General features: G+C 53.3%; 12 protein-coding genes across 12 annotated transcripts; 8 read left to right on the top strand and 4 right to left on the bottom strand.

Annotated features, from left to right (window-relative positions):
- Nucleotides 1-82: 82 nt before the first annotated feature.
- On the top strand, nucleotides 83-1,527 carry SNOG_00646 (hypothetical protein; the record flags this gene model as incomplete). Its single annotated transcript, XM_001791275.1, has 2 exons — nucleotides 83-195; nucleotides 298-1,527. The coding sequence occupies 2 exons, from the start codon at nucleotides 83-85 to the stop codon at nucleotides 1,415-1,417; spliced, it is 1,233 nt and encodes a 410-aa protein (XP_001791327.1). The 3' UTR covers nucleotides 1,418-1,527.
- A 288-nt stretch (nucleotides 1,528-1,815) lies between these two features.
- On the bottom strand, nucleotides 1,816-2,970 carry SNOG_00645 (hypothetical protein; the record flags this gene model as incomplete). The annotated part of the gene is made up of 4 exons (XM_001791274.1): nucleotides 1,816-1,837; nucleotides 1,963-2,318; nucleotides 2,375-2,832; nucleotides 2,883-2,970. The coding sequence occupies 4 exons, from the start codon at nucleotides 2,968-2,970 to the stop codon at nucleotides 1,816-1,818; spliced, it is 924 nt and encodes a 307-aa protein (XP_001791326.1).
- An 806-nt stretch (nucleotides 2,971-3,776) lies between these two features.
- SNOG_00644 (hypothetical protein) lies at nucleotides 3,777-5,357 on the bottom strand (the record flags this gene model as incomplete). Its single annotated transcript, XM_001791273.1, has 3 exons — nucleotides 3,777-4,012; nucleotides 4,066-5,115; nucleotides 5,165-5,357. The coding sequence occupies 3 exons, from the start codon at nucleotides 5,355-5,357 to the stop codon at nucleotides 3,777-3,779; spliced, it is 1,479 nt and encodes a 492-aa protein (XP_001791325.1).
- Nucleotides 5,358-5,762: 405 nt separating this feature from the next.
- Nucleotides 5,763-6,632, top strand: SNOG_00643 (hypothetical protein; the record flags this gene model as incomplete). Its single annotated transcript, XM_001791272.1, has 1 exon — nucleotides 5,763-6,632. The coding sequence occupies one exon, from the start codon at nucleotides 5,763-5,765 to the stop codon at nucleotides 6,630-6,632; it is 870 nt and encodes a 289-aa protein (XP_001791324.1).
- A 491-nt stretch (nucleotides 6,633-7,123) lies between these two features.
- SNOG_00642 (hypothetical protein) lies at nucleotides 7,124-7,776 on the top strand (the record flags this gene model as incomplete). Its single annotated transcript, XM_001791271.1, has 2 exons — nucleotides 7,124-7,552; nucleotides 7,710-7,776. 2 exons carry the CDS (start codon nucleotides 7,124-7,126, stop codon nucleotides 7,773-7,775), a joined length of 495 nt encoding a protein of 164 aa, XP_001791323.1. The 3' UTR covers nucleotide 7,776.
- A 360-nt stretch (nucleotides 7,777-8,136) lies between these two features.
- SNOG_00641 (hypothetical protein) lies at nucleotides 8,137-10,598 on the top strand (the record flags this gene model as incomplete). The annotated part of the gene is made up of 3 exons (XM_001791270.1): nucleotides 8,137-8,245; nucleotides 8,333-10,520; nucleotides 10,562-10,598. 3 exons carry the CDS (start codon nucleotides 8,137-8,139, stop codon nucleotides 10,596-10,598), a joined length of 2,334 nt encoding a protein of 777 aa, XP_001791322.1.
- Nucleotides 10,599-13,673: 3,075 nt separating this feature from the next.
- SNOG_00640 (hypothetical protein) lies at nucleotides 13,674-14,702 on the top strand (the record flags this gene model as incomplete). Its single annotated transcript, XM_001791269.1, has 1 exon — nucleotides 13,674-14,702. The coding sequence occupies one exon, from the start codon at nucleotides 13,674-13,676 to the stop codon at nucleotides 14,700-14,702; it is 1,029 nt and encodes a 342-aa protein (XP_001791321.1).
- A 1,323-nt stretch (nucleotides 14,703-16,025) lies between these two features.
- Nucleotides 16,026-17,852, top strand: SNOG_00639 (hypothetical protein; the record flags this gene model as incomplete). Its single annotated transcript, XM_001791268.1, is given in 3 exon segments — nucleotides 16,026-16,298; nucleotides 16,336-17,677; nucleotides 17,695-17,852. 3 exon segments carry the CDS (start codon nucleotides 16,026-16,028, stop codon nucleotides 17,850-17,852), a joined length of 1,773 nt encoding a protein of 590 aa, XP_001791320.1.
- Nucleotides 17,853-18,963: 1,111 nt separating this feature from the next.
- On the bottom strand, nucleotides 18,964-19,894 carry SNOG_00638 (hypothetical protein; the record flags this gene model as incomplete). The annotated part of the gene is made up of 3 exons (XM_001791267.1): nucleotides 18,964-19,329; nucleotides 19,415-19,641; nucleotides 19,876-19,894. 3 exons carry the CDS (start codon nucleotides 19,892-19,894, stop codon nucleotides 18,964-18,966), a joined length of 612 nt encoding a protein of 203 aa, XP_001791319.1.
- An 831-nt stretch (nucleotides 19,895-20,725) lies between these two features.
- Nucleotides 20,726-21,978, bottom strand: SNOG_00637 (hypothetical protein; the record flags this gene model as incomplete). The annotated part of the gene is made up of 2 exons (XM_001791266.1): nucleotides 20,726-21,290; nucleotides 21,338-21,978. 2 exons carry the CDS (start codon nucleotides 21,976-21,978, stop codon nucleotides 20,726-20,728), a joined length of 1,206 nt encoding a protein of 401 aa, XP_001791318.1.
- A 1,115-nt stretch (nucleotides 21,979-23,093) lies between these two features.
- SNOG_00636 (hypothetical protein) lies at nucleotides 23,094-24,579 on the top strand (the record flags this gene model as incomplete). The annotated part of the gene is made up of 5 exons (XM_001791265.1): nucleotides 23,094-23,100; nucleotides 23,175-23,313; nucleotides 23,376-24,024; nucleotides 24,072-24,268; nucleotides 24,378-24,579. 5 exons carry the CDS (start codon nucleotides 23,094-23,096, stop codon nucleotides 24,577-24,579), a joined length of 1,194 nt encoding a protein of 397 aa, XP_001791317.1.
- Nucleotides 24,580-24,715: 136 nt separating this feature from the next.
- SNOG_00635 (hypothetical protein) lies at nucleotides 24,716-25,360 on the top strand (the record flags this gene model as incomplete). Its single annotated transcript, XM_001791264.1, has 2 exons — nucleotides 24,716-24,738; nucleotides 24,838-25,360. The coding sequence occupies 2 exons, from the start codon at nucleotides 24,716-24,718 to the stop codon at nucleotides 25,358-25,360; spliced, it is 546 nt and encodes a 181-aa protein (XP_001791316.1).
- Between the last annotated feature and the right edge of the window lie 697 nt (nucleotides 25,361-26,057).

Raw genomic sequence — 26,057 nt, 5'->3', positions numbered from 1 at the left:
GACTAGCGTCCGCAGTGCTATGAAACCACTCACCGTCGCTCCAACATTACTCGGTCGCTCTTCTGTAGCCTCTACCCACACTATGGCTGGAACTGTTGATGACGACGAGTATGTTGCGAGCTTATTGAAGCAGGACGCTCAGAATGCGAAGAAGAAATACGAGCTAGTCGGCATCGATGCCTTCAATCCGAAGAGGTGCGTTGAAAGCCTCACAGGCGCTTCCAGTCGCAACTGTTCAAGTGATCAAAGTACATATTGCGCTTCATGATTATAAAGCAGCCCTCTCATTGACTATAGATCGAAACCGGGCGCGCCGAAACCAAACACGAACTTCTTGCGGCACATCATCCGCCAGACCGACAGTCACAACTCTGCATTGCTTGCCAGGGAGGCCGAGGAGTCAAGCGCGCGTCTGAAGCGCATGAACCGAGAGAGAATACGGGCGCAAAAGAACGAGGAGGTCAAGAAAGAGAGGAAAGCAGACGGGCGCTTGACACCTGTTCTGAGTGATGAGGAAGAACCACATTCCGGACCGTCTAAACGCCGTACAGACGATAGGGGGCGTGGTGACAGGCATAGAAATGGACACAGGCACAGAGAGCGGTCGCTAGACTCACGCGATCAAAGGCATCGTAGTAGAAGCAGGGACCATGGCCGCGATAAACGGAAGCGGGAGGAAAGCAGGGAAAGGTCAACTCGACAGTCAGGACACCCTGAGTCCCATCGCGAAAGGGACCATCGGCGCCGACACGACACCGAAAGAGACAGCGAAAGAAGCCGATCGCAAAGAAAGCAGAAGTCAACCCAAAGTCACAAGCGACGCCGATCTCGCTCCAGATCCTCCTCCCGCTCGCGCTCCAGGTCATCGCATTCAACCCGGACCGACAAGAAGCGCAGATATCGATCACGATCACGATCACAATCTCCGCGCCGACCTCATCGCAAAAACGAAGATCGCAAAGCTTCAGGCAAATCAAAGCGACGCTCTCCAAACCCTCATTCCGACTCTGACCCCCTCGAAGCCATCGTCGGCCCCCTCCCACCACACATGGAACCCTCCGTACGCTCCCGTGGCCGCGGCGCACACAAGGTGAACTCAATGGGCATGGACTCCCGCTTCTCCTCCGCGTATGACCCGACTGTCGACGTCCGGCCCCCTTCTGATGCAGAAGACGAGTGGGGCGATGCGGTTGAGTCGTTCCGCGACCGTCAGCGCTTCAAGCAGCAAGGCGCGGATAGACTTAGGGCGGCTGGATTCACGGATGAGCAGGTGAGGAAGTGGGAGAAGGGCGATGTCAAGGACGAGGAGGATGTTATGTGGACGAAGCGCGGACAGGCGAGGGAATGGGATAGAGGGAAGGTGGTCGACGAAGACGGAGATGTTGAGTTGAAAGCTGATTGGGGACGATTGAAGTGAAGCAATGCGGGCATCAACAGGTCCTCACCGTACAATTACGTGTATACTCCCACGTACATCTTGCATCACAAATCACATACCTGATTCAATACATCACATCACTCATCCATACAACATTTCGAAATTGTTTCCTTTCTTATTTTCGGATATCAAGAATGACTCTGCACCAATTTCAAGTAATGCAGTAGTAGTACGATGCAAGCCAAGTGGGCAATATTCCATGCCGCTGAACATATGTGGTGCGCCTCAGCGCCCGTGTATACAAACAACAAAAACAGCGTGGCTGACGCGATTTCTTCAAGACTTATACAAAATAGAGATGCAAGGACGGTGTTTTGGAGAGGAATAGCTGATTGGAGGGTATGGGGGGATATGCACATCCACCCATTAACGGGGAATTATACAGGGTACGGGTCCAGCCTGGATGAAGAGAGAGCTATTCGGTAGAGATGGCGGATATGTGATTGGCGGATGGGGTTTATGCTGGGTTGCTTTTGTCGCTGTTAGGATAATGCAGACTGGAAAAGTATGCAAGGGGCACTTACGTCGCTTCCTTGGCTTTCTGGCCGTTTGTGACGACGACCGCGACTGCAACCGCAATGATGATGAGGATGATGATGCAAATGAGCAGGCACCACCACTTCTTCCTGTTACGCGAGCGCGCACTGACGATCGCTGTGCTAATCTCCTCGTTGCCCTTGGTCATGTTCTCGCGCACCTCCTCGCCCTTCTGCTCAATGTCGGCGACGAGAGGTTCCTGCTGCTGCACCATGGTGTCGAGGTCCTGGAACAGCTGGGCGAGTTCGACCATCTGGCGCTCGATGTTCTGGATCGCCTCGTGGCGCTCCTTGACGTTGCGCAGAGTGGAGCTAGCCTGGCCGCGGCGGTCGGAGCTGAGAAGCTGATGGATATTAGCAAGAACACAAGGACAAGAAGGTCAAGTATCCAGGTACGTACAGCTTGCTGAAAGATAGGCGCGTCAGGGTCGGCAACTGCCTCCCTGACCTCTGCGTCTGACGCATCTGGACGCACGATTCGATACTGACGTTCAGCAGCTGCTTGGGACTGGTTCCTGAAGTCCGACTCGAGCGTCTGGTACCTGTGGATTGTCGCCTTGAGTCTGCGGTCTATCTTTCCTACTTGTGGTGCGTTCCTAGGTTCGCCAGATGCGGGCTTCGACTTCATGTTCTTCACGCGGCTGACGAGACCGCGGTAGCTTGTCATGATGTCCGAACTGAGCCTGTTGATCTCGCCCGAGGGCATATCAGGGCGTGCCAGCGATCTCCTGAAGACGCCATCGAGGTTGTTAAGGTCTTGGTCGAGCTGGTCGAGGGCGCGATCGACTTCGCGGCACTCATCGAGGATGGCGTTGGGGTTGTTTTGGCGATTGTTCTCGTAATGATCCATCTCGTGTTCTGCAAGGTATTAGAGGATGATGGAAAGTAGGACTGGCCAGAATACTTGCCTTCGCGGTATGGAGCGCGGTCGTTGAACGGATTGGTGCGCTCGTCGACGCGGTTATAACCACCGTTGTTGGCGTACTGTTCGTTCATGTCGTTAGTAAGGAGAATTGAAGAGCGATGCGAATGAATGTGAAGAGAGGGCGCGATCAAACGCAGTGGTGGTTGGAGAAGGCAAGGCGACCTACACTCATGCTGAAACCGGCCCTGTGTGGTATGTGGGCAACTGAGATCTCTCCTGAGACAACGGTGTGCCGGTGCGTGCAAACGGTAGTCGATCGGCCAAACGCACTACTTTAAGAGCAATGCGGATTAATGTGAAACAGCGGGTATTCAATGCAGAAGTCGAAAGGCTGCAGAGGGAAGAGACGTGAAGAACTAAAGAAGCAGCAAAGTCGTCGTGTCCATTGGGGCTGAATGTTCGGATTCCATCTCATGTTCAATTGGCGCTGCAGAGTGGGTCGCGCTAACTGGCGAGGCTAATGGCGGGTTGAGTGGCTCGCCGCCTGTCTCTAAATTTGGCACTTGCGCCTTCCTGCTGAGTGGCCATCGTTGCTTGATCTACCTACACCTGTATCTTGTACACAGTAAGTTCACCTTGTACACGTGAGGGTCGATGGTTGTTAGGACAGATTCGTATTTCTGGACTCCTACTGTATCGAGCTTCATAGCTAGTGAAAGCCTTCATGCTCTTCAGATGTGATCCAAAGCTCTCCCGCCCACGATCCTTCAGCAACTCAGGGTCCCACGCTAGGCTCAGCCTTGCAGACGGCATTTCAGCTCGGGGTAGCCTCTATTCTGTTGGTTGGGTATCTTCGGTCTTACCACATCATCCGGGGTATATGTACATGCACAGTAGTCAAGACAGACTATCTTCGCGCTCATGGGACGTCTCTTCCTTACTTCGCAGCTGGCTGGGCAGAGCTGCCCCATCTTGTTTTCTCGTCACCGCCAGCCCATTCCTTCTCTGTATAGCCAAGCCGGCGCTTCACGTCATCCACTGTTGCCTTATCACCTGTATTTTTGCCGATGTTGTCGCTGATCTTGACCGCGTGGCGGCCCGATGCCGAAGCGATCTTGATAACGATGTTCAAGGGCACTGATTTCTTACCTGTCGACTTCTCTACGAAGTCATCTGTCATTGTCAGCTGTTGAAGTAATAGATCCTTTTTTCGAAAATTCACGTACTAGTCAGGAACGTTCCGACACCAAATGTAGGCTGGAAGCCTTGTGCTTCGGCTGCTGCCTTGTACTTGAAGCATAATTCGATGTTCAGCGAGTCAGAGAAGACGATCGTCTTCTTGTCTTGGATGCCTTCTCTATCATAGAATTCACGCATCATCTTGATGAAATCTAGAGGGTCTCCAGAGTCTTGGCGAACTCCGACGAAGGTTTGCGCATACGTCTTGCGTGGCCCCACAGTCTCATGAATGGGAGCTTCAATCGGCGGCTTGGTAGAAGCCATTGATTGCACAGCATCAGGATTCGTTGTAGCTACTGCAGATGGCACTGTGGTGGCACCTCCTGGTATAGCTGTTGTGACCGCTGGAATCTGCTTCTTAAACGCCCTCAAGAACGTCGGTGTGCCAAACGTATCTGTAAGCGCAATGCTCAAGACGCCTTCCCCGAACGTGGCCGTCCAGTACTCCAGCGCAATTTCATTTGCATTCTCGTAGTCATTTGTAATGGCAGCGACGCCCATGAACCACTCATGTGCAACTGTTCCGATGGGTAGAAGATCGTGCTTCATAGCAAAGTGGACATTGCTCGAGCCTGTCAGCTTGCCTGGCCAACCAGCCTTCTGCCCCTCATCTGCAGCCCGGCGGAGACCCTGCAATACCAGGTCTTGGGTGTGGTAGTCGCGTCGTCTTCGCGATCCGAACTCGGAAACAATGCAACCGCCTTCAAGCAATGTGCATCCTTTCTGGTATGCCTTGTCGACCTGGCCTTCATAACTCCAATCTGTCTCAACAAATTTAAAGTATGCTTCGCTGACAAGGGCGAGGAGTGGGATCTCGTAGAGGATGGTGTCAAGCCAAAGGCCTTCGGTGTGTATGCGGAAGTCGCCCAGGTCGCTGTCGGCGCCGGTATCGTCTGTAACATTGAACTCTAATCTCAGCTGCTTCGAAGGTTGGAGTCTGAATGTCGACAGGAAATGTAGGTATTGTGCGTTCAGGTATGGACAAGTCTTCTTCAGAAAGCTGAGTTCATCGTCGGTGACACGTATGTTCTCGAGCTCTGTCTGATATTAGCCAAAAAAAAACGCGACAACATGCGTTCCACATACTCGCAACTTGCACCTGGAGCCATTTGAAAGCCGCGCGGTTGAGCTTCTTTTCTGGCGTGCGGTTGGTGAAGCCATATGTGACTGAGACATCTGGGAAAAACTTGAGAATGCAGCATTGCATAGTCAGCTTGTAGAGATCCGTATCCAAGAGTGAGGATACACCTTCGGGCACGTTGGCGAAATTATGTACCATCTTGTTGTTGTGCTCTTGCTGCGCGTCCAAACAGTTGAAGTCGTGGGTGGAAGCTTCCAATTGAGGTAGATGGAGGGGTGGTGGGGGCAAGCGCGACCTTTATGATCGTGGAACTTCAGCCCCATGGATCACAAAGAGTATTACATCAGGACCCGGCCGCGGCTGGCGGAGGGTAACTCACGGGGCAAACTCCAAAAGAAACCCCCATTCACCGCCGAGACTTGAGGCTCGCCCTATGGATTCGCATGGTGACGGCATGCGGCATGTGAGGTCATAAGCGCTGTGGTGCCTCAGCCCTACAGCATACCTGCAAGGGTCTTCTAAGCTATGGGCGTCTGGATTTCAGTGCCGACACCAGACTATCTCTCAGGGTCCGCTTCCGCTCCTCCTTCTTCACCCTGAGAAATGATATTTGCGGTCTCCATACTCGCCATATCGCTGTCGTTCCTACTCTACCACCACCCACCGTCAACATGGCCCGCATTGTACGCCCAAGCGAAAGATGGTGCGGCGAGCTCGCGGCTGGATAAGTCGCAGAGCGGCGAAGCGGAGCACAAAGCCCTAGATGAACAGCGACACGTCGAGTTGCAGGATCGCACCACACGCGACACGACAAACAATGCCACCTCTGAGACTTCACCACAAACCACGCCAAAGGCCGCTCCACAAGAGCCGCCAAATGTGCCTGCAGTCCCCACCTTCACGCTCGACTCGCATCAGAGTTCAGATGAAGATGACGATGATGAAGATGACCTGCCACCGCCCTCATTTCCTGCCCTGAACTCGGCACAAAGAGCTGGTGGACAGGCTCCCACCTTCGCCATGGCCCCGCCGCCAAAGCCGAACCTCATGGCCCCGCCCATGAAACCCGCCGCCTCGTCCCTCATGCCACCCCCGCGAGTCGCGCCTTCCAATCTACGCGCTCTGCCCACTATGCGTGTACCCACCACAGGTCCTCTACCGAATCGCGGCCCGCTACCGAACCGCGGGCCACCAGTTTCTGGCGGCGGTCTGGGTGTGCCTGTCTCTGGTCGCCCCACGGCGAACACGCCCAATGCGCGTGGCAAAGTGCTTCTATCACCAGGTCACTCGCCGCTCGACTGGGCACATCTCCAGAAGTCAGGCAAGAACCTGTCGGGTGTCGACACTTTGATGCGCGTAACTCCCGCTATGCTGAAGGAGAAGAATGGCCGGAAGTCTAAGCCGGCATGGTCGGCCTACCAGGGCAAGGTCTACAACATTTCACCATATCTGCCCATTCCACCCAGGTGGTGAAGGCGAGCTCAGACGAGCTGCAGGTAAGGACGGTACAAAACTATTCATGGAAGTCCATCCGTGGGTCAATTGGGAGAATATGCTGGGGCGAGTGCATGGTCGGCATCATGGTCAGTGAGGATTCAGCACCCACGATCGTTGGAGAAAGTCTGGAAGACATGGATTAGCAAAGATACCCCCTAGAGATTGTTTTGAATTCAACCCGGGATCATCAGTTTCGGCGACAGGTGACAGTTTCGCCGAGCGACTGTGCCTCATACATGTCCTGAGGCAGCATTCTCTCCCGCAAATCAACGTTCTTCCTGCACCATGTCACACGCCCCACTCTGCGTTTACTTCTGCAGGCCACATTGGCTTGGGCAACGCTCATTAGCAGGCAACCGAGCGCGCCAATATTCCTGCCACTGCAGTCGTCCCACCTACTTTCGTCAGGGTTTCTATCAACATGCCGTCATCTATCCCCGCTCCTGTACGCCTCATTCGCAAACACAATGCGACTTCTGAAGTGCAGCAGTACAGGAGAGTTGAGTTTTACAAAGAAACACGTTGATGGAGAGCAGATCCCACCTTATGCCATACTCTCCCATACATGGCAACATGGCAAAGAGGTCACCTTTGATGATCTCGAAGGAAGTGCTGTGAATGGGTCGAAAAGCAAGAGCAAGGAAGGCTACGACAAAATCCAGTTCTGCGTACAGCAAGCGCAACGCGATGGCCTTAACCATATCTGGGTGGATACGTGCTGTATCAACAAGAACGACAGCACTGAGCTCCAACACGCCATCAATTCCATGTTTCGTTGGTATCAAGCTGCGGACCAATGCTACGTCTATCTATGGGACGTTTCGACAGTCGATGGGTGCATGATCGACGGATGGGAACCTGCTTTCAGGAAAAGTCTATGGTTTACTCGAGGCTGGGTCAGTCTTCCCCGTTTATAAAGTTGATTGTCGTCCTGTGAAATCTTTTAAGGCAAAAGCTCGAGTGGTATCGCAACAGGTCTTCCTGCACCTTTTTGCTACAACTCACATTGCTCAATGCCACTTATCATGTTTGGCACGCACTGACTCGTCCCAGTACGTTTACTTATTCGGATACCCTCTTATGAAGTCAAAAACTGAATCTTACGCCTTTACTTACTGAATTGGCTGACTGTAAATTGTATCTATACACGGCTAACGTTGTGACCTGACCCAAAGGACTTTGCAGGAATTGTTAGCTCCACGAAGTGTCAAATTCTTTTCCCGAGAAGGCAAGCAGTTAGGTGATAGGCAAAGCCTTGAGAGACAGATTCATGAAACCACGGGCATTGCATCAGCTGCTTTGAGAGCAACACCGCTCGTTAATTTTAGTGTCCAGGAGCGGTTGTCATGGATGAAAGGCCGCAACACGACATACGAAGAAGACAAAGTTTATTCACTGCTGGGGATGTTCGGCATCCATATGACAACTATCTATGGTGAAGGACAAGAATATGCAATGAGTCGCTTGTTAAGAGAAATCGATGCCGCTGCGAAGGATCGATTGCGGCAGCAAGGATTGCTTCGTGCAAGTGACACAAGTGCAGACACACCCGCAGGTGCAGTCAAACACTCGCAAGGTTCGCATGACATGTTAGCTGCACCTGGCACTAGACTTTTACGCTGATGCTATACCAGCACCCTACCTAGTGCCACTGCAAAGGCCTCGATTTTTCTCAGGTCGAGAATCACAGCTTGATCATCTCCGCAATTTCATCTTCTCTGAGGGCGGCCAGCGACTTGCCATCTACGGCCTCGGTGGCTGTGGGAAGACAGCCCTTGCTCTGGAAAGTATACACTGGATGAAAGAACTACAACCAACGCGTGCGATTTTTTGGATTCCGGCTCTGTCCCGGGATAGCTTTGAACACGCTTATTTCGATGTTGCGAGGGTGCTGGGTATACCTGGCATCGACAATGACACTGTGGATGTCAAACAACTCGTCAAGGCCAAGTTGAGTAGTGACACTATGGGACATTGGCTCATGGTAGTTGATAACGCAGACAACGCAAGCGTCCTCGTCGGCGATATTGGGACTGATGAATCAGAGGACAAGCTCATGGATTATCTACCTCACAGCCGCAGAGGCACCATCATATTCACCACGCGGACCCGTGCAGCAGCAGTTGAACTGGCTGAGAGTAATACCTTGGCATTGAAGGGATTAGAAAGAGTCGAAGCTATCGAGCTACTACACAAACGGCTGGGCCCAGGGTACCATCAGCAACTAGAAGGTCACGAAAAACTACTTCAGCTGCTCTCCTTCCACGCTCTCGCCATCGTCCAAGCAACTGCTTTTATCAACAGAAACGATATCACCCTTCAGGACTACACTACGTTGTACGAAAGCGGCGAAGACGATGCCATTGAGCTCCTCAGCGAAGACTTTGAAGACCAAAATCGGTACCGCGAAGCGACTAATGCAGTCGCCAAAACATGGTACATTTCGTTTGAGCAGATTCAGAAACAGGATCCTGTAGCAGCGGAGCATTTGTTCTTCATGGCCTGCACGGCCAGTAACGATATTGGCGCAAACATGTTTCTGCCTTACTACACTAAGATAGAGCACGTGAAAGCCATTGGCACGTTGAAAGCTTATGCCTTTGTCAATGAGCGAAATACTCAGATCGACGCCTCGACGAAAGATTCGCAGACTTACAAGAGGTTCGACGTCCATCCACTGGTCCACTTAGCAATCCGTGCCTGGCTCAAAGCGCATCAACAATGGACTGTCTGGCTGGACAAAGCACTGGCACGATTGGTGGAAATTAGGCTGGGTGGGAGCTATAGCGATCGGAATTATTGGCTGGCATACTTGAATCATGGTATGCACATGGCAAACTTCTTAGAAGCTAGGAAAATGGAGAACAGAATCAGATTGCTGGAGCAACTAGGTTCGTGCGAGGTCGATTTAGGCCGGTATCGAGCATCTGAGCAAAGCTTCCTGCAGGCCTATGAGCAGACAAGAGATACTTTTGGCGAAGGAGATCTGAAGACGCTAATAACGAGAGGAAATTTGGCAAGAGCTATCGACTTCCGAGGGAGATGGACGGAAGCAGAGAAAATACTTCGAGAAGTCGTGTCACTATTGAGGAAGGAGGTAGGTGAGAAGTCTCCACATACGCTTACCTTCATGAACACCCTGGTGGGGAATATCTTACGGCAGAGGAAACTGGACGAAGCAGAGAAGATGGTCAGAGAATGCCTCCCAATGTACAGAGACGTGTTTGGAGAGTCCAATGATAGGACACTCACAGCCATGAACCAGTTGGGTTCGATAATGCGCGACAGGGGGTGCCTTGAAGATTCTGAAAAGATATTTCGAGAGACACTGGCATTGTCTTCTACAGCGTTTGGTGAGGAGGACAAGCTGACCCTCAGCACTCTCCATCAACTAGGCGCAACATTGGAACGCCAAGAAAAGTTTGCACAAGCACAAGTCATTTACAGACAAGTGCTAGCTGGGAAAAGAAAGGTGTTTGGAGAAGATCACCCGGTGACAGCGGTCAGCATGAACAACCTGAGCGCATCACTTCGTCGCGAATACACGGAACCTGCCAAGCTGGCGGAAGCAGAGCAACTTCAGAGAAAGGCACTCTCACTCGCTGTAGAAGAAGCTGGAGCCGAGAGTCGATATACATTGATGCAAAAATCTGCACTAGCCGACACCTTGCGAGCACAGCTCAAGTACGCCGAGTCGATACACATGCACCAGGAGACGCTTGCATCGAAGGAGAAAATATTGGGCAAAGACGACCCCGCTACTATCGACAGTGTGTTCAGCCTAGCTACACTGGCCCTTGATCAGATGCAGTATGAAGAAGCTCTACCTCTTTTTCAACGCGCGTACGCGTGGTACATGGATAGGTATGGAGCCGAGCACCTAATGACAAAGAACTGTGCGACAGAACTGGCTTGGGTCCGGCGGGTGATGGAGGAGGATAGACTGGCGGCAGCAGAGAAGGCGAAAACCAGAGATCTGGGTCTTGACACGCCAGAACCGTCTCGAGATGTGAGCATAGCGGGAAGGAAAGACGGTATGAAGTTCAATGGCTGGCGGAGAAGGCTACAAGATATAGTGAAGAAGTCTTGAGGGTTGAGAGGTTTAGATTCGTTGGGGTCTCATCTGAGGACATTAGACACGCAGTAGTGAAGTGGTCTCTCCTGCAGTTTCACGACTTCTTGTCCATGCCAGTGATCACGCACTGCCGCGTCTTCTACGCAAATATTGGATATTTCGTACTAGTCGAAGTATCGCTGCCGTTGACTCGGTCCGGATGCTCAGGAAGCGAGGCTGGGTGCTGCATGCAATGTATATGCACGCCGCAGGGGTTCACATGTCAGCGAACGTGCTAGACTACACAGCTCGTATACGATGATGCATCATGATGTCCAGCCATGCTTTGGAAGCATGAACTTTCCAGGCTGTCAACACTGGCAACCTGCGTGAAGACAACTGAGCGTGACGTGTGCAGCTTCTGAAAACGGAGCGTCCGCGCACCGGGCCCGTTCTACGGGAGCCGGGACGACAAGGCCGTTGTTTGAGGCAAAGCAGCTTGCGAGCTGTGATTGGCGAGAGCTTGAGGAGCTCGATGAGGTAACGGCGAGCTTTGAGAGGAAAGAGCTGTCGACGACATCAGAGGACAGCTCCTTCCATATCTTTGCGTCCGGCGCGTCTCCAGGTAGAGCGCCTTGATCCGCTTGACAGCGCCTCGAGCACGGCGCTGGACAACCTGCTTCTCGCTCGCTATGCCTTGGCCCCCGTCTAGGCTTAGTCGCGCCAGCTCATCGCTGGCATCATGGACTCCCCATCCACGACCCATCGCATCCGGATCGCTGGTCTAATCTGAACTGACGCCAGTCCATGTCGCGTATGCACGTCTGCTCCTGGTCAATGCATCTCCCCACCGCCCGAAATTCGTTGTCGTTCGTTGGGGGTTCTTGGACCGTGTCTTTCAGCGTCAGCGACCACTCCGGCGCGACTTGAGCAGGCGCGCACCTCAGACAGCGCCAATTGAGACACAGGCGTGTCTTCGTCTATTCGAGTCGCACCTCCGAAGAGGCGCGGCGGCCGTGCGCTGCGGGTGGAAGAAGCCCTCGCTTCACTGCTGACCTCGGTGGTGACGTTGCTGGCCAGCAGCGCAACAGCAGCAGCAGCATCACGGCGAGTTGGACGCCCGCGAACAACGCAGCAGCGCTTGCAATTGCACGAATCGCGCGTGCATCCAGGTCGCATCTGGGCTGGCCGTCTATAAGTGTCGGTGAAGCTGTACGTGAGTGTATGGAGCTCTCCAACCCCCCCAGCCACTTCACCAACCACCTCACCAAATCTCCGCGCGACTCCCTTGGGAGCACAGCAGACATGGCACCGCTGCTAACCTACCCACCGCCTCTGTATCTAACGCATCCTCCAGCCATTGCCTTACTCTACGCGCATTCCGGTATAACCAGCGCTCCCCAACACGCCTCCTCACCCGGCCGCTACGCGCCGACATCTGCCTCCAGCCAGGGAGGATTGCGCCCACGGGTGCGATTTTCTTGAGTGCACACGTTTCACTTCGCCGTGACGTCGTCGAGCAGCTCACCCCCAGAGTTTTTCAACCTGCTGCCCTCCCGCGACACGCGTAACGAGACCCACGACTCCCCAGCACCAGAGCAACCTTACCAAACATCACTACAGCTACGCCAGGTACGGCCCACCTTGCCATTGTGAGCTTCAACGTAGTAACAAACCGCAGCAGCAGGCTGCAGAATTCTATCGGACCCAGCACAACCACTCGCGAGCCTCGAGTTCCTCTGGTAGTGCCGCGTACAGCCTCCGACGCATACCAAACTTCGAGCGCGCACGGTCAGTTGACCCGACACAACAGCAGCAGCGACTTGTCCGGTTCGCGGACAATTCTTCATCGAGCTATCGTCCACGTGCACGATCGCTTTCTCGCAACCCCGAATACTTCGAGCCACACCCCGCCCTTCGCATCTCGCGGCGCACCGCCTCTGCCATCAGGTTTGTTCTCGAAGAGGCAATCCGCGTTCCCGTACTCGTTCACACCCCGACCTGATCGAGGAGAACGCGCACATGAGTGATCTGACGGGCGGACGCGCTGCCAATGGCGGTGCACGAGGAGGCCCTGTTCCCAGTTACACAGCCAGACCGCTCCCGGCATTCGCACTCCGCAGATGATCATGAACGCCCGACGACAACGACAGCAAGAAGCGGAGGCAGAACAGCAGCGGAAGGCCGAAGAGGAGCGTCGAAGAAGCGCCGAAAGAAGAGCCCAAGCTGCTGGCGTAGCTGGCACCACCACCGCCGAGCCTGGAGCTCAGAGACAGCCCCAACCAGCTGCCTCAAGACCCGGCGAACAATTCGTACAATACCCACCACCTGGCGTACCGCGCCAACCAGAACGCGTAGTCCCCCAAGCTGGTCCGCCTCAGGATACGACAGCCGGCCACTCGAGATCGAGGACGAACTCGCAATCGCAACAGCCACCTCGACCTGCTCAAGCAAATCAATCGGCTACCATGCCAAGCGCAGAGTCGAGAAGGCCGCCCCCTGTGCAACACGCTCGACGACCGTCCGCTGCTTCAGGCCCGTCACAAGCAGGACCCTCGTCGACTGCACCTCCGCCAGGGTCAACAAGCGGACTGCCACGAGATTCGACAACATCCTCATTCCCACATGCTTTTGAGCGCTGGGAAACGCTGTCTTCACATTGGGAGGGTCTTACCTCGTATTGGATACGGCGACTCGAAGCCAACACCGATGAGAATCGCAGGGAGCCATTGGCACAACAGTTGTCTCGGCAGATAACAGATCTCTCAGCTGCAGGAGCTAACCTGTTTCATGCTGTCGTTGAGCTCCAGCGCCTGCGCGCATCGTCGGAGCGAAAGTTCCAGAGATGGTTCTACGACCATCGCCAAGAACAGGAACGTGCCCAGGAGCGAGAAGCACAATTGGTGAAGTCACTGGAGACAGAGCGCGAGGCGCGTAAAGAGGCTGAAGCGAATGTGGAACGCATGGCAACTGAGAAGAAGAATGCGGAGCGGGCAGTGGTTGAGATGAAGCGCGAGCTGCAAATCTCAAAGGAAGAAGCTCGACGAGCTTGGGAAGAGCTGGGACGTAGGGAACAGGAAGAACGCGACCGCACGTTTTCCCTCCGAGAAGGCCAACCGACTTGGGTCGGCGGTGTACAAGTAGTTCCCCGGGAGCCAAACATGGGCCGAGGTGGAAGGGCTTCAGAAGATGCATATGCCGGTGCACAGAGCGGAGGATCAGGCATTGAACAACACTACTCATATGAGGAAGGCCAATCACCGACAGATACAGACCCTTTCACAGAGAGCGCTCGCCATGGTCGTCGAGAACCTGATGCACCATCGCTAGCTCAGGGCTCCTATGTGCCAGCGGGAGCTACATCTGCTTCCTCCTCGCGGCCTGGTACCTACAGTACCGCTGCTGAGCAATCGCAAATCCCTGCCCCCATCCAGGTTCAACCGCGGGTAACTCATGCTCAGCAGCCGCCCAATCAGCAAGCAATGTCGCAACCCGAAGCTTTCTACCAGCAGCCGGGGTCGTACTTGCATGAAGATCCTGAAGGAGGCGTACCAGAAGACGAGATGTCGTATGTGACATCACACGGCGAGACATCAGAGGGCGAAGATGAGGACTACCCAGCAGACGCCCGAGGTGGCTATGTGGTGAATGATGCGGGCCACCGTGTACCCTACAATTCAGTCCGGTCGCCTGTCTCAGACGAGTACGATGTGCAAGAAGATCGCCGTCGCGAGTTGGAGCATCTCCAGCGCTATGGTACTGCAGCCTCTTCGTCGGGCGGGTATGCTACAACTTCCAGCGCTGAACCATCGGCGGGAGGGGCATTCGCGACAGCCGGCCAGGCTGACTATAGCGGAGATGGCTATGGGGACGAGTGGGTAGGCATGAGGCACCACCATCCTACGCGACTGAGCGATGTTCCGGAGGAGGACGAGCGAAGTCGCACGAGTCCCAGCAGGGCGAGTCAAGCAAGCAGAGGAAGGTTGTACTAGTTGAACCTTCACAACCACTCCACATCCTGCAGTACATTTTGTGTCAAAAGAGCATATTATCGCAATCATCAGTATCGCCTTTGTCAATTTTCTACCCTTCTTCAGAGCTCTTGTGAGCTCCTAGACATCCCATGGTTGTCTCTTGTTACCAGCGATTTGAATTGCATGGTCACTCCGTGTATTAGTAGTTTTTTGTTTTGTCATTGCAAGCATGGTGTTAGCGGATGGGCATCTAGCATAGGGCGTGGACATAATGTGGGAGACGAGGAGTTAATAGGTGCATATGTGCGAGTTGTCAGAAAGCAGCCGTTTGGGCGGCTTTCTTGAGCCCAGAATGAACAGATATTGTGCATCTTACCGCTTTGGCCCCATTTGAGTGCATCGTGCTGACATGTGAAAGCGCCATGTTCGATCACTACGCCCGGATGACTCCAGCCTCCTATCCAACGTGTCGTGCAGGTGTGCCTCATGACTAGAGAGCCTGACGAAGAAATCGAAGATGCGCTTCCAAAGGGGCAGGGATAGGCTGCGCGCACCCCACATTCTCCAGACTTTGCATGCACACTGCGTGGGATCATCAGTTTCCTCACATGCAATACATAATCCTGGATTGCTTCAAATGGGTTGTTGAGTAACCCTGCGCATGCATGACGTGCAGGAAACTTTTCTGGCTCCGCGGAAGCTGTTCAGAATGGAAATTGTCTGAAAAGGCTTTGTCGCGGCGGGGAGGTCTGTAACGGCGAGGCCACAGTTGAGTAGGGTACCAAAGTATGCTGCAGGTCCCATGGCAAAGGTCTGGCGCTGGCTGCTGAGTGGAGGGGGTCTTTGGGCCTGCAATCGATACGAAGCGGGCAAGCCCCTGCCGTCTTTGTCTAGGTGCATGCCTAGCGATGACGATGGTCGAGGCTCATGTGCCAGCATTCATTCATCCTTGCCTTACCTTTTTGGCTGACTGCGCCTGGCCACGTTCCATACTTAGATCTGATGTCTGCCCTTTTGCACGAGCAGCTTCTCGACTGCCGCCTTCTTCGCAGACTCTCCCTTGAACGGCTTTGGACCGAAATCGAGCGCGGCGCACCTTCCACGACACACCGAGACAAGGGCACATGACCGCGATTGACGTAGCCTACTCTACACCGCGACTTGAAGTACGCACTACCGTTCACTACCACGAGCCGTTGCTGCATATACCCGAGCCATCCGGCTAGCTACATCACTACCTCACATCTGCCCTCACGCGAGCGACCCTACCTCTCCTCGCCCCCTCGACCGCCGGTCAAGCCCATCATCACCGCGGTCGCGCATGGCTTGCTCTCGCTCTCTATGTCCCTTCTTACCGACACCATTTTCACGGGAGGCAGCACGCGACTGCATAGCAAGGACAAGAAGAATGACTTGAAAAGCATCAGGAAGAGCAAGAGCCATGGCGGGCTGCTTGCGCCCCTCGTACGACTGGTGCAGAATCCAATTGCCGCACTGGACAATGTTCTCAGCAGCCAAATCAGCGTGCCTGAGACGGAGACACATGCGCCAGAATCAGATAGCAGAAGGCAGATCCTGTACCTGCGCATGAACAACGTGGGTGCCACGTATTGGGTGCGGCTCGCTTTCACATGCTAATGCGCACATGCAGGCCGAGACATACGACGAATGGCATGCTGCCGCAACCGAGCTTGATGCCCTGGAAGGAAACGACCCCTGGAAAGAGGACGACGACTCGCCCGAGTACGATGTTGCTCTTGTGAAAGCCCGTCTGAAAGAGCTGGACGATGCCCGTCTAAGCTGTGACGTCAGGAAGATCCAATTCCTGCTTCGCACCGCCCTCACACGCAATCTGGGTGGAATGGGCGGCGTAAAGCTGTATAAACATTCGCATGTGGGCACTAAGAAGCTCATCGAGCGATACATCGATTCGGCACAGAAGACCCTGGCTGCTTTCATAGACGTTTCGGCCAAGCAGGGCGACGAGTGTCCCTTGACGCCCGACCAACTGGTCGAGCAAATGACCATCACCCGAGCATCATTCGGACGAAGCGCATTGCTGTTGTCAGGAGGCGGAACTTTTGGGATGAACCACATTGGCGTTGTCAAAACTCTGTGGGACCAGCGCCTGCTTCCACGAATTATATCAGGCGCATCGGCAGGGAGCATTGTGTCTGCGGTGCTGTGCAGCAAGACCGATGAAGAGATGCCAGCTGTGATGCACGAATTTTGCCATGGTGATCTGGACGTGTTCGAAAAAGCCGGAGAGACCGAAAGTTATCTACATAAGCTCGTGCGCATGGTCAAGCTGGGTTTCCTTTTCGACATTCAGCATCTGCAACGGGTCATGAAAAATCTACTAGGAGATATGACTTTCCAAGAAGCATACAATCGAACGCGACGCGTACTCAACATTCCGGTTTCCAGCTCGTCGCATTTTGAGCTTCCCCGGTTGTTGAACTTTGTGACTGCACCCAATGTTATAATCGCGTCTGCAGTTTGTACCTCATGCTCCGTTCCACTGGTTTATGCCCAGTCCCAGCTCTGGGCGAAGAATTTGAAGACGGGCGAGCTGCAGCACTGGAATCCGGACACGGATGCAACCTGGATTGATGGTTCGGTAGACAACGATCTTCCGATGACTCGGCTTGCGGAGATGTTCAACGTCAACCACTTCATCGTTTCTCAAGTAAATCCGCATGTAGTCCCCTTCCTGGTCAAGGATGAGGAGCTGGTGGCCACCGACCAGCCCCAATTTCCTATGGCAACAGCTGAACCAGGATGGCTCCTCAACAGCCTTGACATCGCCAGAGGTGAAGCTGTGCACCGCATGCAGATGTTGGGCGAGATGGGAATCATGCAAAGCACCATGACCAAGCTTAGCTCTATCCTCAGCCAACGGTATTCTGGTGACATCAATATCTATCCACAGGTCTCTTTAGCTGACTTGCCCCTGGTGCTCACTAACCCAACGCCAGAGTACATGGCTGGATGTATGCTGGCTGGCCAGCGTGCGACATGGCCGAAGCTTTCGCGGATACAGAACCATATCGCAATGGAGTTGGCGCTGGACGATGCAGTCAAACTGCTAAGCGCCCGCGCAGTGTTGAGAAACGGAGAAAGGGAGCACGCTACAAACATGAGCAGACCAGCATCCGCCGGAAATGATGTATCGGGCATCAAACGATCAAAGTCGTCATATAAGATTACACGATTCGGGACTGCGCCACCTAGTCCACTTGGGAAATCGGCGCCGACCAGCCCGCACCTCTCTCGCGCCTCCCTGAAATTACCAGCACGATTCGATAGATCACCGATTGAACGAACTCATGCCAACTCTTCGAGAAAGCGGATTGACTCGCAAAATATCAAGCAGAAAGATTCACCTGCCTTGCAGATCCTCTCGCCCTCCACCAATGAGGAAGGCTCATCAGACCGCGACTATTTTGCTGAAGACGACTCAGATACTACAGACGTGCTTTCAACTCCTCCTGCTGTATCGTCATACTCCCGGTTACCTCCCATGTGGTCGACTGCACCAAGCTACAGCCCATTTCAGTCCCCCTCACAACCTACAACGCCCCATGCATCGAATCCCGTTTCAACACCTACATCAACATCTTCCGATCGCCGGAGCGGCATATTACTAAACCTCAGCATGACACCCGCCATCCCCACACCCGCTCCTACGATCGCAGTTCCAAGTTCTCCGGAGCTACGGTACAAAAGTCTCTTCCATCCTCCAGGCCCGGTTCCTCTCGATACACGCCCAGCAGACGTGGAACGATTAAGCACACCGAGTAGCAGGCGTGGGAGCGTTCATAACTTAGTCCGGACCCCCAGCTTCGACAACTCGGGCACTAGAGGAATGCTAATGAGGAAGAAGAGCGTTGGGCACATGACACCCGAAGCTATGGAGGATTGATGAACATCGTTTATACCCAGTCTGCAACCTACTTTCTCTTCCCTTTGTACGAGAGAACACATGGCATTAGAACCTGCATTATCTGCATGTCATTGGCGTTTTCATCATCATTACTATTACTACAACACCAGCTTTATTCCTACACGCGCACTCGGCGCCGGATATATATATGTCCGTAAACGTAGACACAAGTCATCAATCAATCAATAATCATACAGACAACCAACCGCATCCCATCCCCGTTCTTTCACTCCTTTTCCCTCTCCACAAACTTCCTCTGCACCTCCCCTCTCCACCGCCCATACAACTCCCACCCAAACACCAGTATGATCGGTATCCCCACGATGATCGCAGTCACGCGCCGCGCCGCGGGTTTGTACTTGGGCGGCAGCCGTATGTCGGGCGTCGGCTCGATGACGCGACCTCGAGGCCGGGAAGCAGCAGGCGCAACGAGCGGTCGAGACGATGACGTGGGGATAGACGAGGGTTGTTTGGGCGACGGGGCGTGGAGCGGGGCGCGTGGGAGGGGGATTGTAGTTGTGTTGTGCGAGGGGCGGAGGAGGGTGGCTTTTGCTGGGGCGGGTTTCGCTTGTGCGGGAGCATTTTTGGGTATGCTAGTAGCTTGAGATTGAGGTTGAGGTTGAGGTTGAGATTGAGGAGGTGTGGCTTTGAGTGTCCCCGTTGCGCGGACTTGAGTGAGGATTTCACTCGTTGACGGTGCTGCGGGTGTTGGTCCTGATTTTGGCGCAAGTTCTGGGATTGGGCTTTGTGCAGCATTTGGGAGCGATGTGCTGGGTTGGCGGACGGTCATGGTGGGCTTTGGCGCGTCTTTCTTCGCGGCGGGTTTTGCTGCTGGGCGCGCGGGCGCTTTCTTCTCTTTTTCCTTCTCCTTGATTGCTCGGGGTTTTGCAGGCGCGCTTCGTACGGTGGGTTTCGCGTCTGCGGGCGCAATCGGCTTCGTGTCGTCGGTTGCGGGTTTCTTCGCTGGGCGGCCGCGCTTCTTGACGGCGGGTGGGGGTGTTGTAGACATCGCTGGGAGGTCAATTGGTCGCGAGGATGTATGGATAATGCGATTGTGGGTGTAGGAGGCGGGAGAGGAGGAAGAGGATGTGTATTTGCGCTGATGGAGTGGTAGGATGTGTATTGGAACTTTTGTGGCGCGAGGGCGGGCATGACAGGGATGCTGTGTTTATCGATAGGAGATCATATTTAATCGTGAAGAAATGGAAACGCAGTTGTGCGACGTCAGATCATTGCCCAGCAAACTTCTAACAGTCTTCTCCATAATGATGACATCTCATCCAGACGTATTGCTCATCACTACTCCGGTAGTCTTGCTGAGTCTTGTCTACCCGTGCTTTCCCTGTGCCACATGAAATCCCACCATGAATATGTCGTTACCTGACGCAGTGACCTCGCTATTTATGTAAATACTTTAGAAAAGTCGAACAAGTCGAAAACCAACTGTCGATTTCTCACAAGTAGCAGCATCGGGTTGTTGATATGTCGCCTTGGACCCCGAAGATGATGCTCCTATACGCACTCTGTCTTCATGCGACCCTTCTTGGTGTAACTGCATTTAATCTACACCGCCCCCGTGCACCCGATATAGCCTTTGGGCTCACACCCAACTACGGGTAAGCCGATTATTCGTGTTCAATTCACTGCTATTGACGAACAGCCAATAGCATAGATGTGATCTATTTCAAAAATGGAACATCTTCACCCATCGCCCAAGTTCAAGGGTCGCCTGCATATCAATCGTTCATGAGACATGCTGCACCTGGACGACCCCCAGAAGCAGGTGCGCTGTGCCAATGGATCACTCCATACCTCGATCGTCTGCCCGCCACCCTTGGTCTAGACATACCCTCCTATCGCAGTCCCGATTTCTCCAGCAAAGGAGTTCATGAGGGAGGAATGCAATTGCTAAAACTAACGCCGTTGACAAGGGGTATCATATTCCCATATCTGAAATCCGAAGATGCTGTCATGCATGTGGTTTGCGTAGATACTCCTTTGCCGCTGCGCGAATCACCTTGTTACCCTATCCACGAAATTTTCACTCCGAACGCCAACTTTTGCACCAAAGCCGCTGCGCTATCAATAGCCCTTGTCAATGGTCATTCGCAAGCTCCGGCTCTTTTCCATCCCGGCGCAGGACTTTGTACCAGCCACGATACCATGAGTCATGCTCGCTGCTTCCAAGAAACACTTTCTCCAGATTGGGGAGGTAGGTGAGCACGTTCGCGCCAGGCAGCTCATCCCATATGATGATCTTGGTGAGAGCCTGGCGCTGTTGGCGAGTGAGACGCTGCTCATGGACGAGGAAGTTGAACATGGTGTTGTACTTCTCGAAGGCGATCGTGTTGAGCTTGAAAGGGAGCGGGCCGGTCTCCAGATAGAGCTGTCTACAGACATCGTTGAGTAGAGGGAAACCAGTAGAGGTCTCGACGTCGGGTAGCTGCTTGAGCTTGTACGGATCGACCCGCTTATGGAAGACTGTGCAGTGGTATTTGAACACAGGCACGACCCTGGAGAGCGCGTCGTCTTTGTTGTTCGGGCGGTAGGTCTCGTATCTGATCCGGATGGTGTTTCCTCCAAGTACGTGTTCGTAGATCCGGTTGCGGATTTCTCCTGGCAGTCGTAGCAACGGCGAGTTGCGCTGGTTATCAGTCCATCTGAAATTGTCAGTGTATGCTCTATCGTGTCTCTGGCTTATGCTTACAGCTGTGCCTCTTTCGAATTGCTAGACAGGCGATCACCGCAGATGTTCCTATGCGGCGGGCAAGACTTATCCGCGATGTACTGTTTCGGGACGTATGGCTGCTTCGGCTCGTCTGGCTTGATGACCTCCTCCAGAGGCGGCTTAATGGCCTCCTTGCGCGACCATGACGGCTTGGTAACCTGGTTTGCCAGGCTTGCAGCTCCTTGAAGACCCGGAAAGAACTTGCTCGCCCGTTGGCCTTGCTGCTTCTGGATCTCGGTGGGTGGCGTGGGAAGCTGGCTTCGCGCCGCCTGCTTGCTACCCTTCACGAAGTTCTGGTCGTTCATGGTGGCCTCAAATTTCTCTCGACTGCCGTAGATACTGTGGTTCCGCATAGGCTTGACCGGCTTGAGCTTGCCTCCTAGGGCCCTGTCAAACACAGATGATCCGTTGCTATTCGCTGGTGCGGTGTCGACGTTATCGCTGTCCGAGTGGATATCAAAAGATACAGGTCCGCGAAAGCTCTGGAAAAGTGAGGATGACTGTGAAAGGCGGGCTCGAGGAGGTGGCAAGCGCAGTTCGTCGACTTCTTCACTCTTGCAACGCTTTCGGCGCGCTTCTTCGCGCAATTTTGTAGCTTGAGAGTAAGTTCGTTTGGCCATTGTGGATCCCTGCCAAGGCTGATGTAAATATAGCGGTGGTGATGCGAAGCTATCCCAAGAGGTGGACTGGCGGAGTTGAGCGGTCGCAATACGTGGGAAGGAGTAACGAAGTGCGTGCTTTGGCAGCGCGGGCGCAGGTTAAGTTGCGCAAGAGCCTGTCCACAGAGTTTCTATATATAGCAAGGCTTTCACGATGACGCGCAAAGTATAGGTGGGTTTCCGTCCTTTCACCTCACCAGCAGTTCGTCTGAACGCCAGTTGAGCAACTGGTAGCCTAGGCAGCGGCGCAGTAGCACAACACAGCTATAACTACAGAGCGCGAGAAACACTGTCGCAAATATAGAGTATGACATTCGCGACGAAAGCCGTCTTGAAGAATTTGGGTGCTGTATGTACGGATCCTCAAAGTTTCCATCCTGGGGTCGCATTTGTTACGCGCGCTCACATGACAATTTCCCTAAAGCGGCTAGCGCCCTACCAGCCAACCGCGGGCTGCTATGGTCAAGGGTGCGCGGACTCCATCACTATCAGTACAAATTTCGACGTGAAGAATACGTAGTTCCTTTGAGATAACATATGAGTCTGCAGCTCATGATGTGCATCCGAAAGCAGACGTGATCGCGCATGCCGATCCAGGCGTCTACAGGTACCAGAAGATGCCTACACTGCCGCGAATGACTTCAAGAAAACTGAGTTCGTATTACATTCGAGGTGAAGGGTGAGTGGGAACAGTCATTTCCGGATCCAGGGCATGGCTGGCGCTCTTACACAACATCACTTTCCTTTGCGGCTTGTTTGCGCCTTCTCCACGTCGTTTCATCATCTCACTTTCATTGTCATACTTCACCGTCAATTGCGACACCGATTATATCGTCTAGAGAATCTCTATGACCCAGCCTAGTCGTTTCTGGTCTTTCTGAAGAGCAACCGTGGTGTTTGCGCCTTGGTCGTGGTCACCCACCAAGCAACGCGTGCTGCAGCAGGCGCGCAAGTCGCCTTCACCTTTGACAATCCGACGCGACGCAACTAGAAATTTAGTTCCTTCTCTCTACTTGCTCCTCCACCACATTCAAAATTCACCCCTCGCCCGCTACAGCTTATAGCACGCTGTCAAGATGCCAGGTATGTGCCTTGATACGACGACCGCTATCAATCATTGCTAGCACGCCATATGATCCAGTATTGACTGTGCACAGCAGTTCAACAACTCGATTGGAGTGGCTTTCCCGCGCCGCCACCTGAGGCCGAGGGCTGGAAGCCAGACCCAGATTCGATCCCGAGAACCGGTGCGCTGAAGGATCCTCGTTTCGGTAAGGATCCTTGGGAGGCAAACAAGTGAGTGGCCTCATATGTGCGCGATCCATGTAGCTTACACATGCTTATTAAACATACATCAGGCTCCAAAATGCGAGAAAGCAATTCGGCTATCACCTTCACCACAGCTCGGAAGCGAGAAGACTGGCCTCGCCATCATCAGCCTCTCCAGCCAGTGCTACGTTGTCGATGGGACAGTGGCCGCAGCAAGAGCCGCAACAAGCCTCCCAAGAGGATACCCCAGTTGCAACAGCGCACATGATTACCGACATGGACCTTTCAGTAGCACATGCAACATCGCTCGCAGGAACAGCGCTCACAGCTACAGCTTCCACAGGTGTGAAGACAGAGACCGTCGGTGAGGCCCTCGCAGCCAAGCTTCCGCCTTCTTCCAAGACTAGCAAAGGCGCAATGGAAACCATACTAACTACGCCCATGCCCGGCACGCTACCCACTGAGAAAAGCACTTTCCCTCCATGGGCAGGTGCAATCGAGAAGGCGCTCGCGGAGGACACCTCAAGAACATCGTGTCTGCCAAGCTCAACACCCTCTAAGTCCATCCCGCCGCATCTGCGGAAGAAGTTGAGCAGCAATAGCCCGTCGCTGCAACAGAAGATTCCGATTGCATCCGAGGGTCGGACTGTCAGCCTCGACAACCAGTTTCAAGCAGCTATGCAGGCAAGCTGTCATGTTTCGGGCTCTTTGAAAGCTGACACAGAGACGGATGAACATGTAAGTCCATCGGCTTTTTCCCCCTAACTCAAGCTAATGTCCATTAGACCTCTACAAACTCAAGCAACATCGCCGAGACCCCTGTCAGGTCCACGAATGTACGCTACAGAGACCATGGCCACTACATGAAGATACAGTTGGTGCTTGTAATGGAGATGGATCTCCGAAAGCAAGAGCTGCTCCAGTTCAACGATAGGGACCTGGAGAATCGAATGATGGACCTCTCCTCAATCCACCAAGAGTGGTTCGAAGCTCATCATGGCGGGGAGGAACCTAATTGAGGCCCTCACTGATGCGCTGGGTAAGATAGTCGCAGAAATTTGAGCATCGAATCCGTTGCTAACAAGCAGTAGTTCTTCCAAAGGCGCAAAATTGGCGGTTGTGAGCACATATGCTCAGAGGCAGATTGAAACTTCGGTATGGGGTGTCATGTGGACAAGGGCGTGCTACTGGGCTCAGTGGTTCAAAACTGGCCTGCCCCGCAGGAACATGTGCTTGCTTCGAAACTCGACTGGTACGACGGCGCGGTCGCAACTAACAAGCAAATACCTGTAAGATTTTGGAATTTAGGACAGTCACTGGGTATTTGTGCATTTCCTTGTTTACTCCTCAGCTGTCGCACGTCGCGGCAACAAACATGCATTGACTTAACTGGAGCAAACCACCTACAAACAATCACTGGCACGAGATAATGCCTTCTTTCACAGTCAGCTTGTGAGTCGCTGTGCGGTTCGCTTGTGCCATGTATAAAATGATGATGTTCAACACCTCTTTTCGACACATCTCGATGGTGAAGTGTACACATCACGACAGAGCAGAAGCCATAATCTCATACAAGCAATCTACATACAACTTGCCGCATCGCCAAAATATTGTGAAATCCGGCAACAACAGTGAAATCGAAACAGAGTCGCATACCGAGTCGTGCAATATGATCGCCTTGCAGCACCAAGGTGTTAGCAACTTGGAACCCAGCTACGGCGCATACTCCGACAGCCCAATCGAATCCACCAAAATATTGCACCAGGGCAAAGACAATATGCCAGCCAAAACGCTCACAAATTACAAGGACAGCGCACTCACACGGCAGTCCCTACTCCAACTGCATAGCAAAGTGGTTCCAGATCACGGTGAGAGTATCGTGAATTGTCTCGAAGAATTCGTTACAGACAGGTCTGCGCAGTTGGATAATCAGGACGAAAATCTCATCCGCGACCTGGGCGTCCATTTTGAGGCGTTGAAGAGCGAGTTCGAGGAGACGACAGGGAGAGCTTGGACGCCGCTGCGTGCGTGGGAGAAGGAGGATGGGGAGTGGGATTTGGTGGGCGAGGAGTAGGGGGAGGGTGAATTGGTTGTGATGGATATTATGGAAGGGTAGGAGGTGGTTGTGGGTTGTAGGTGGGCAGTGTTGGACTGGTGGCGCCTTCGTTGCATTCGTGCTCTGTGGCCGGTGTGATTTTGTAGCGCAAATTATAAGGCTTTAAAGCTATCCAGGATGCGTTCTAAGCATGTGACCTTCATACTTGTTGGGATGGAACTAGTGGATGGAATGTGGGTATGAGCGCTGGTCACATGCTCAACACACAGTGGCCGATAAAGGCACTTCTAAAACCGTCGCTTTCTCTACCAAATGCATGCAATATCTTGCTACTTACCCCTCCTGATTGTCCGAAGCCTAGACCAAAGCGAGTCTGTGGAAATATCACGATCCTATCAGATGGCTCGCTCCTCCTTGGTGTACCATGGAAGTAGGCGCGGGCCGTTCGGGATACCGTTGCGTACCACGGTTTGGGGAACCAAGGTTATCAGAGTGGTTGAGCCGGAATAGTTTTGGTAATTCGGATTATTCTATCATATATAAAATATTCTCAATCCCCACATTTGCAGTTTCTTATCTTCTCCGCAAAACGTCTTTTGTGACACTGACGAGTTTCCCCATACTCTCTTATCTAACTCAACACACGACACACCACAACGTAAGTAGCGAAGACATGCAAGGTTAATTTGCAGATCCGTGATCATATACTCACTCT

The sequence above is a fragment of the Parastagonospora nodorum genome, assembly GCF_000146915.1.
Source record: "Parastagonospora nodorum SN15 chromosome Unknown scaffold_1, whole genome shotgun sequence".
Classification (NCBI taxonomy): domain Eukaryota; kingdom Fungi; phylum Ascomycota; class Dothideomycetes; order Pleosporales; family Phaeosphaeriaceae; genus Parastagonospora; species Parastagonospora nodorum.
The sequence above is the reverse complement of the archived record's forward strand: the minus strand, read 5'-3'. Positions and strand labels throughout refer to the sequence as shown.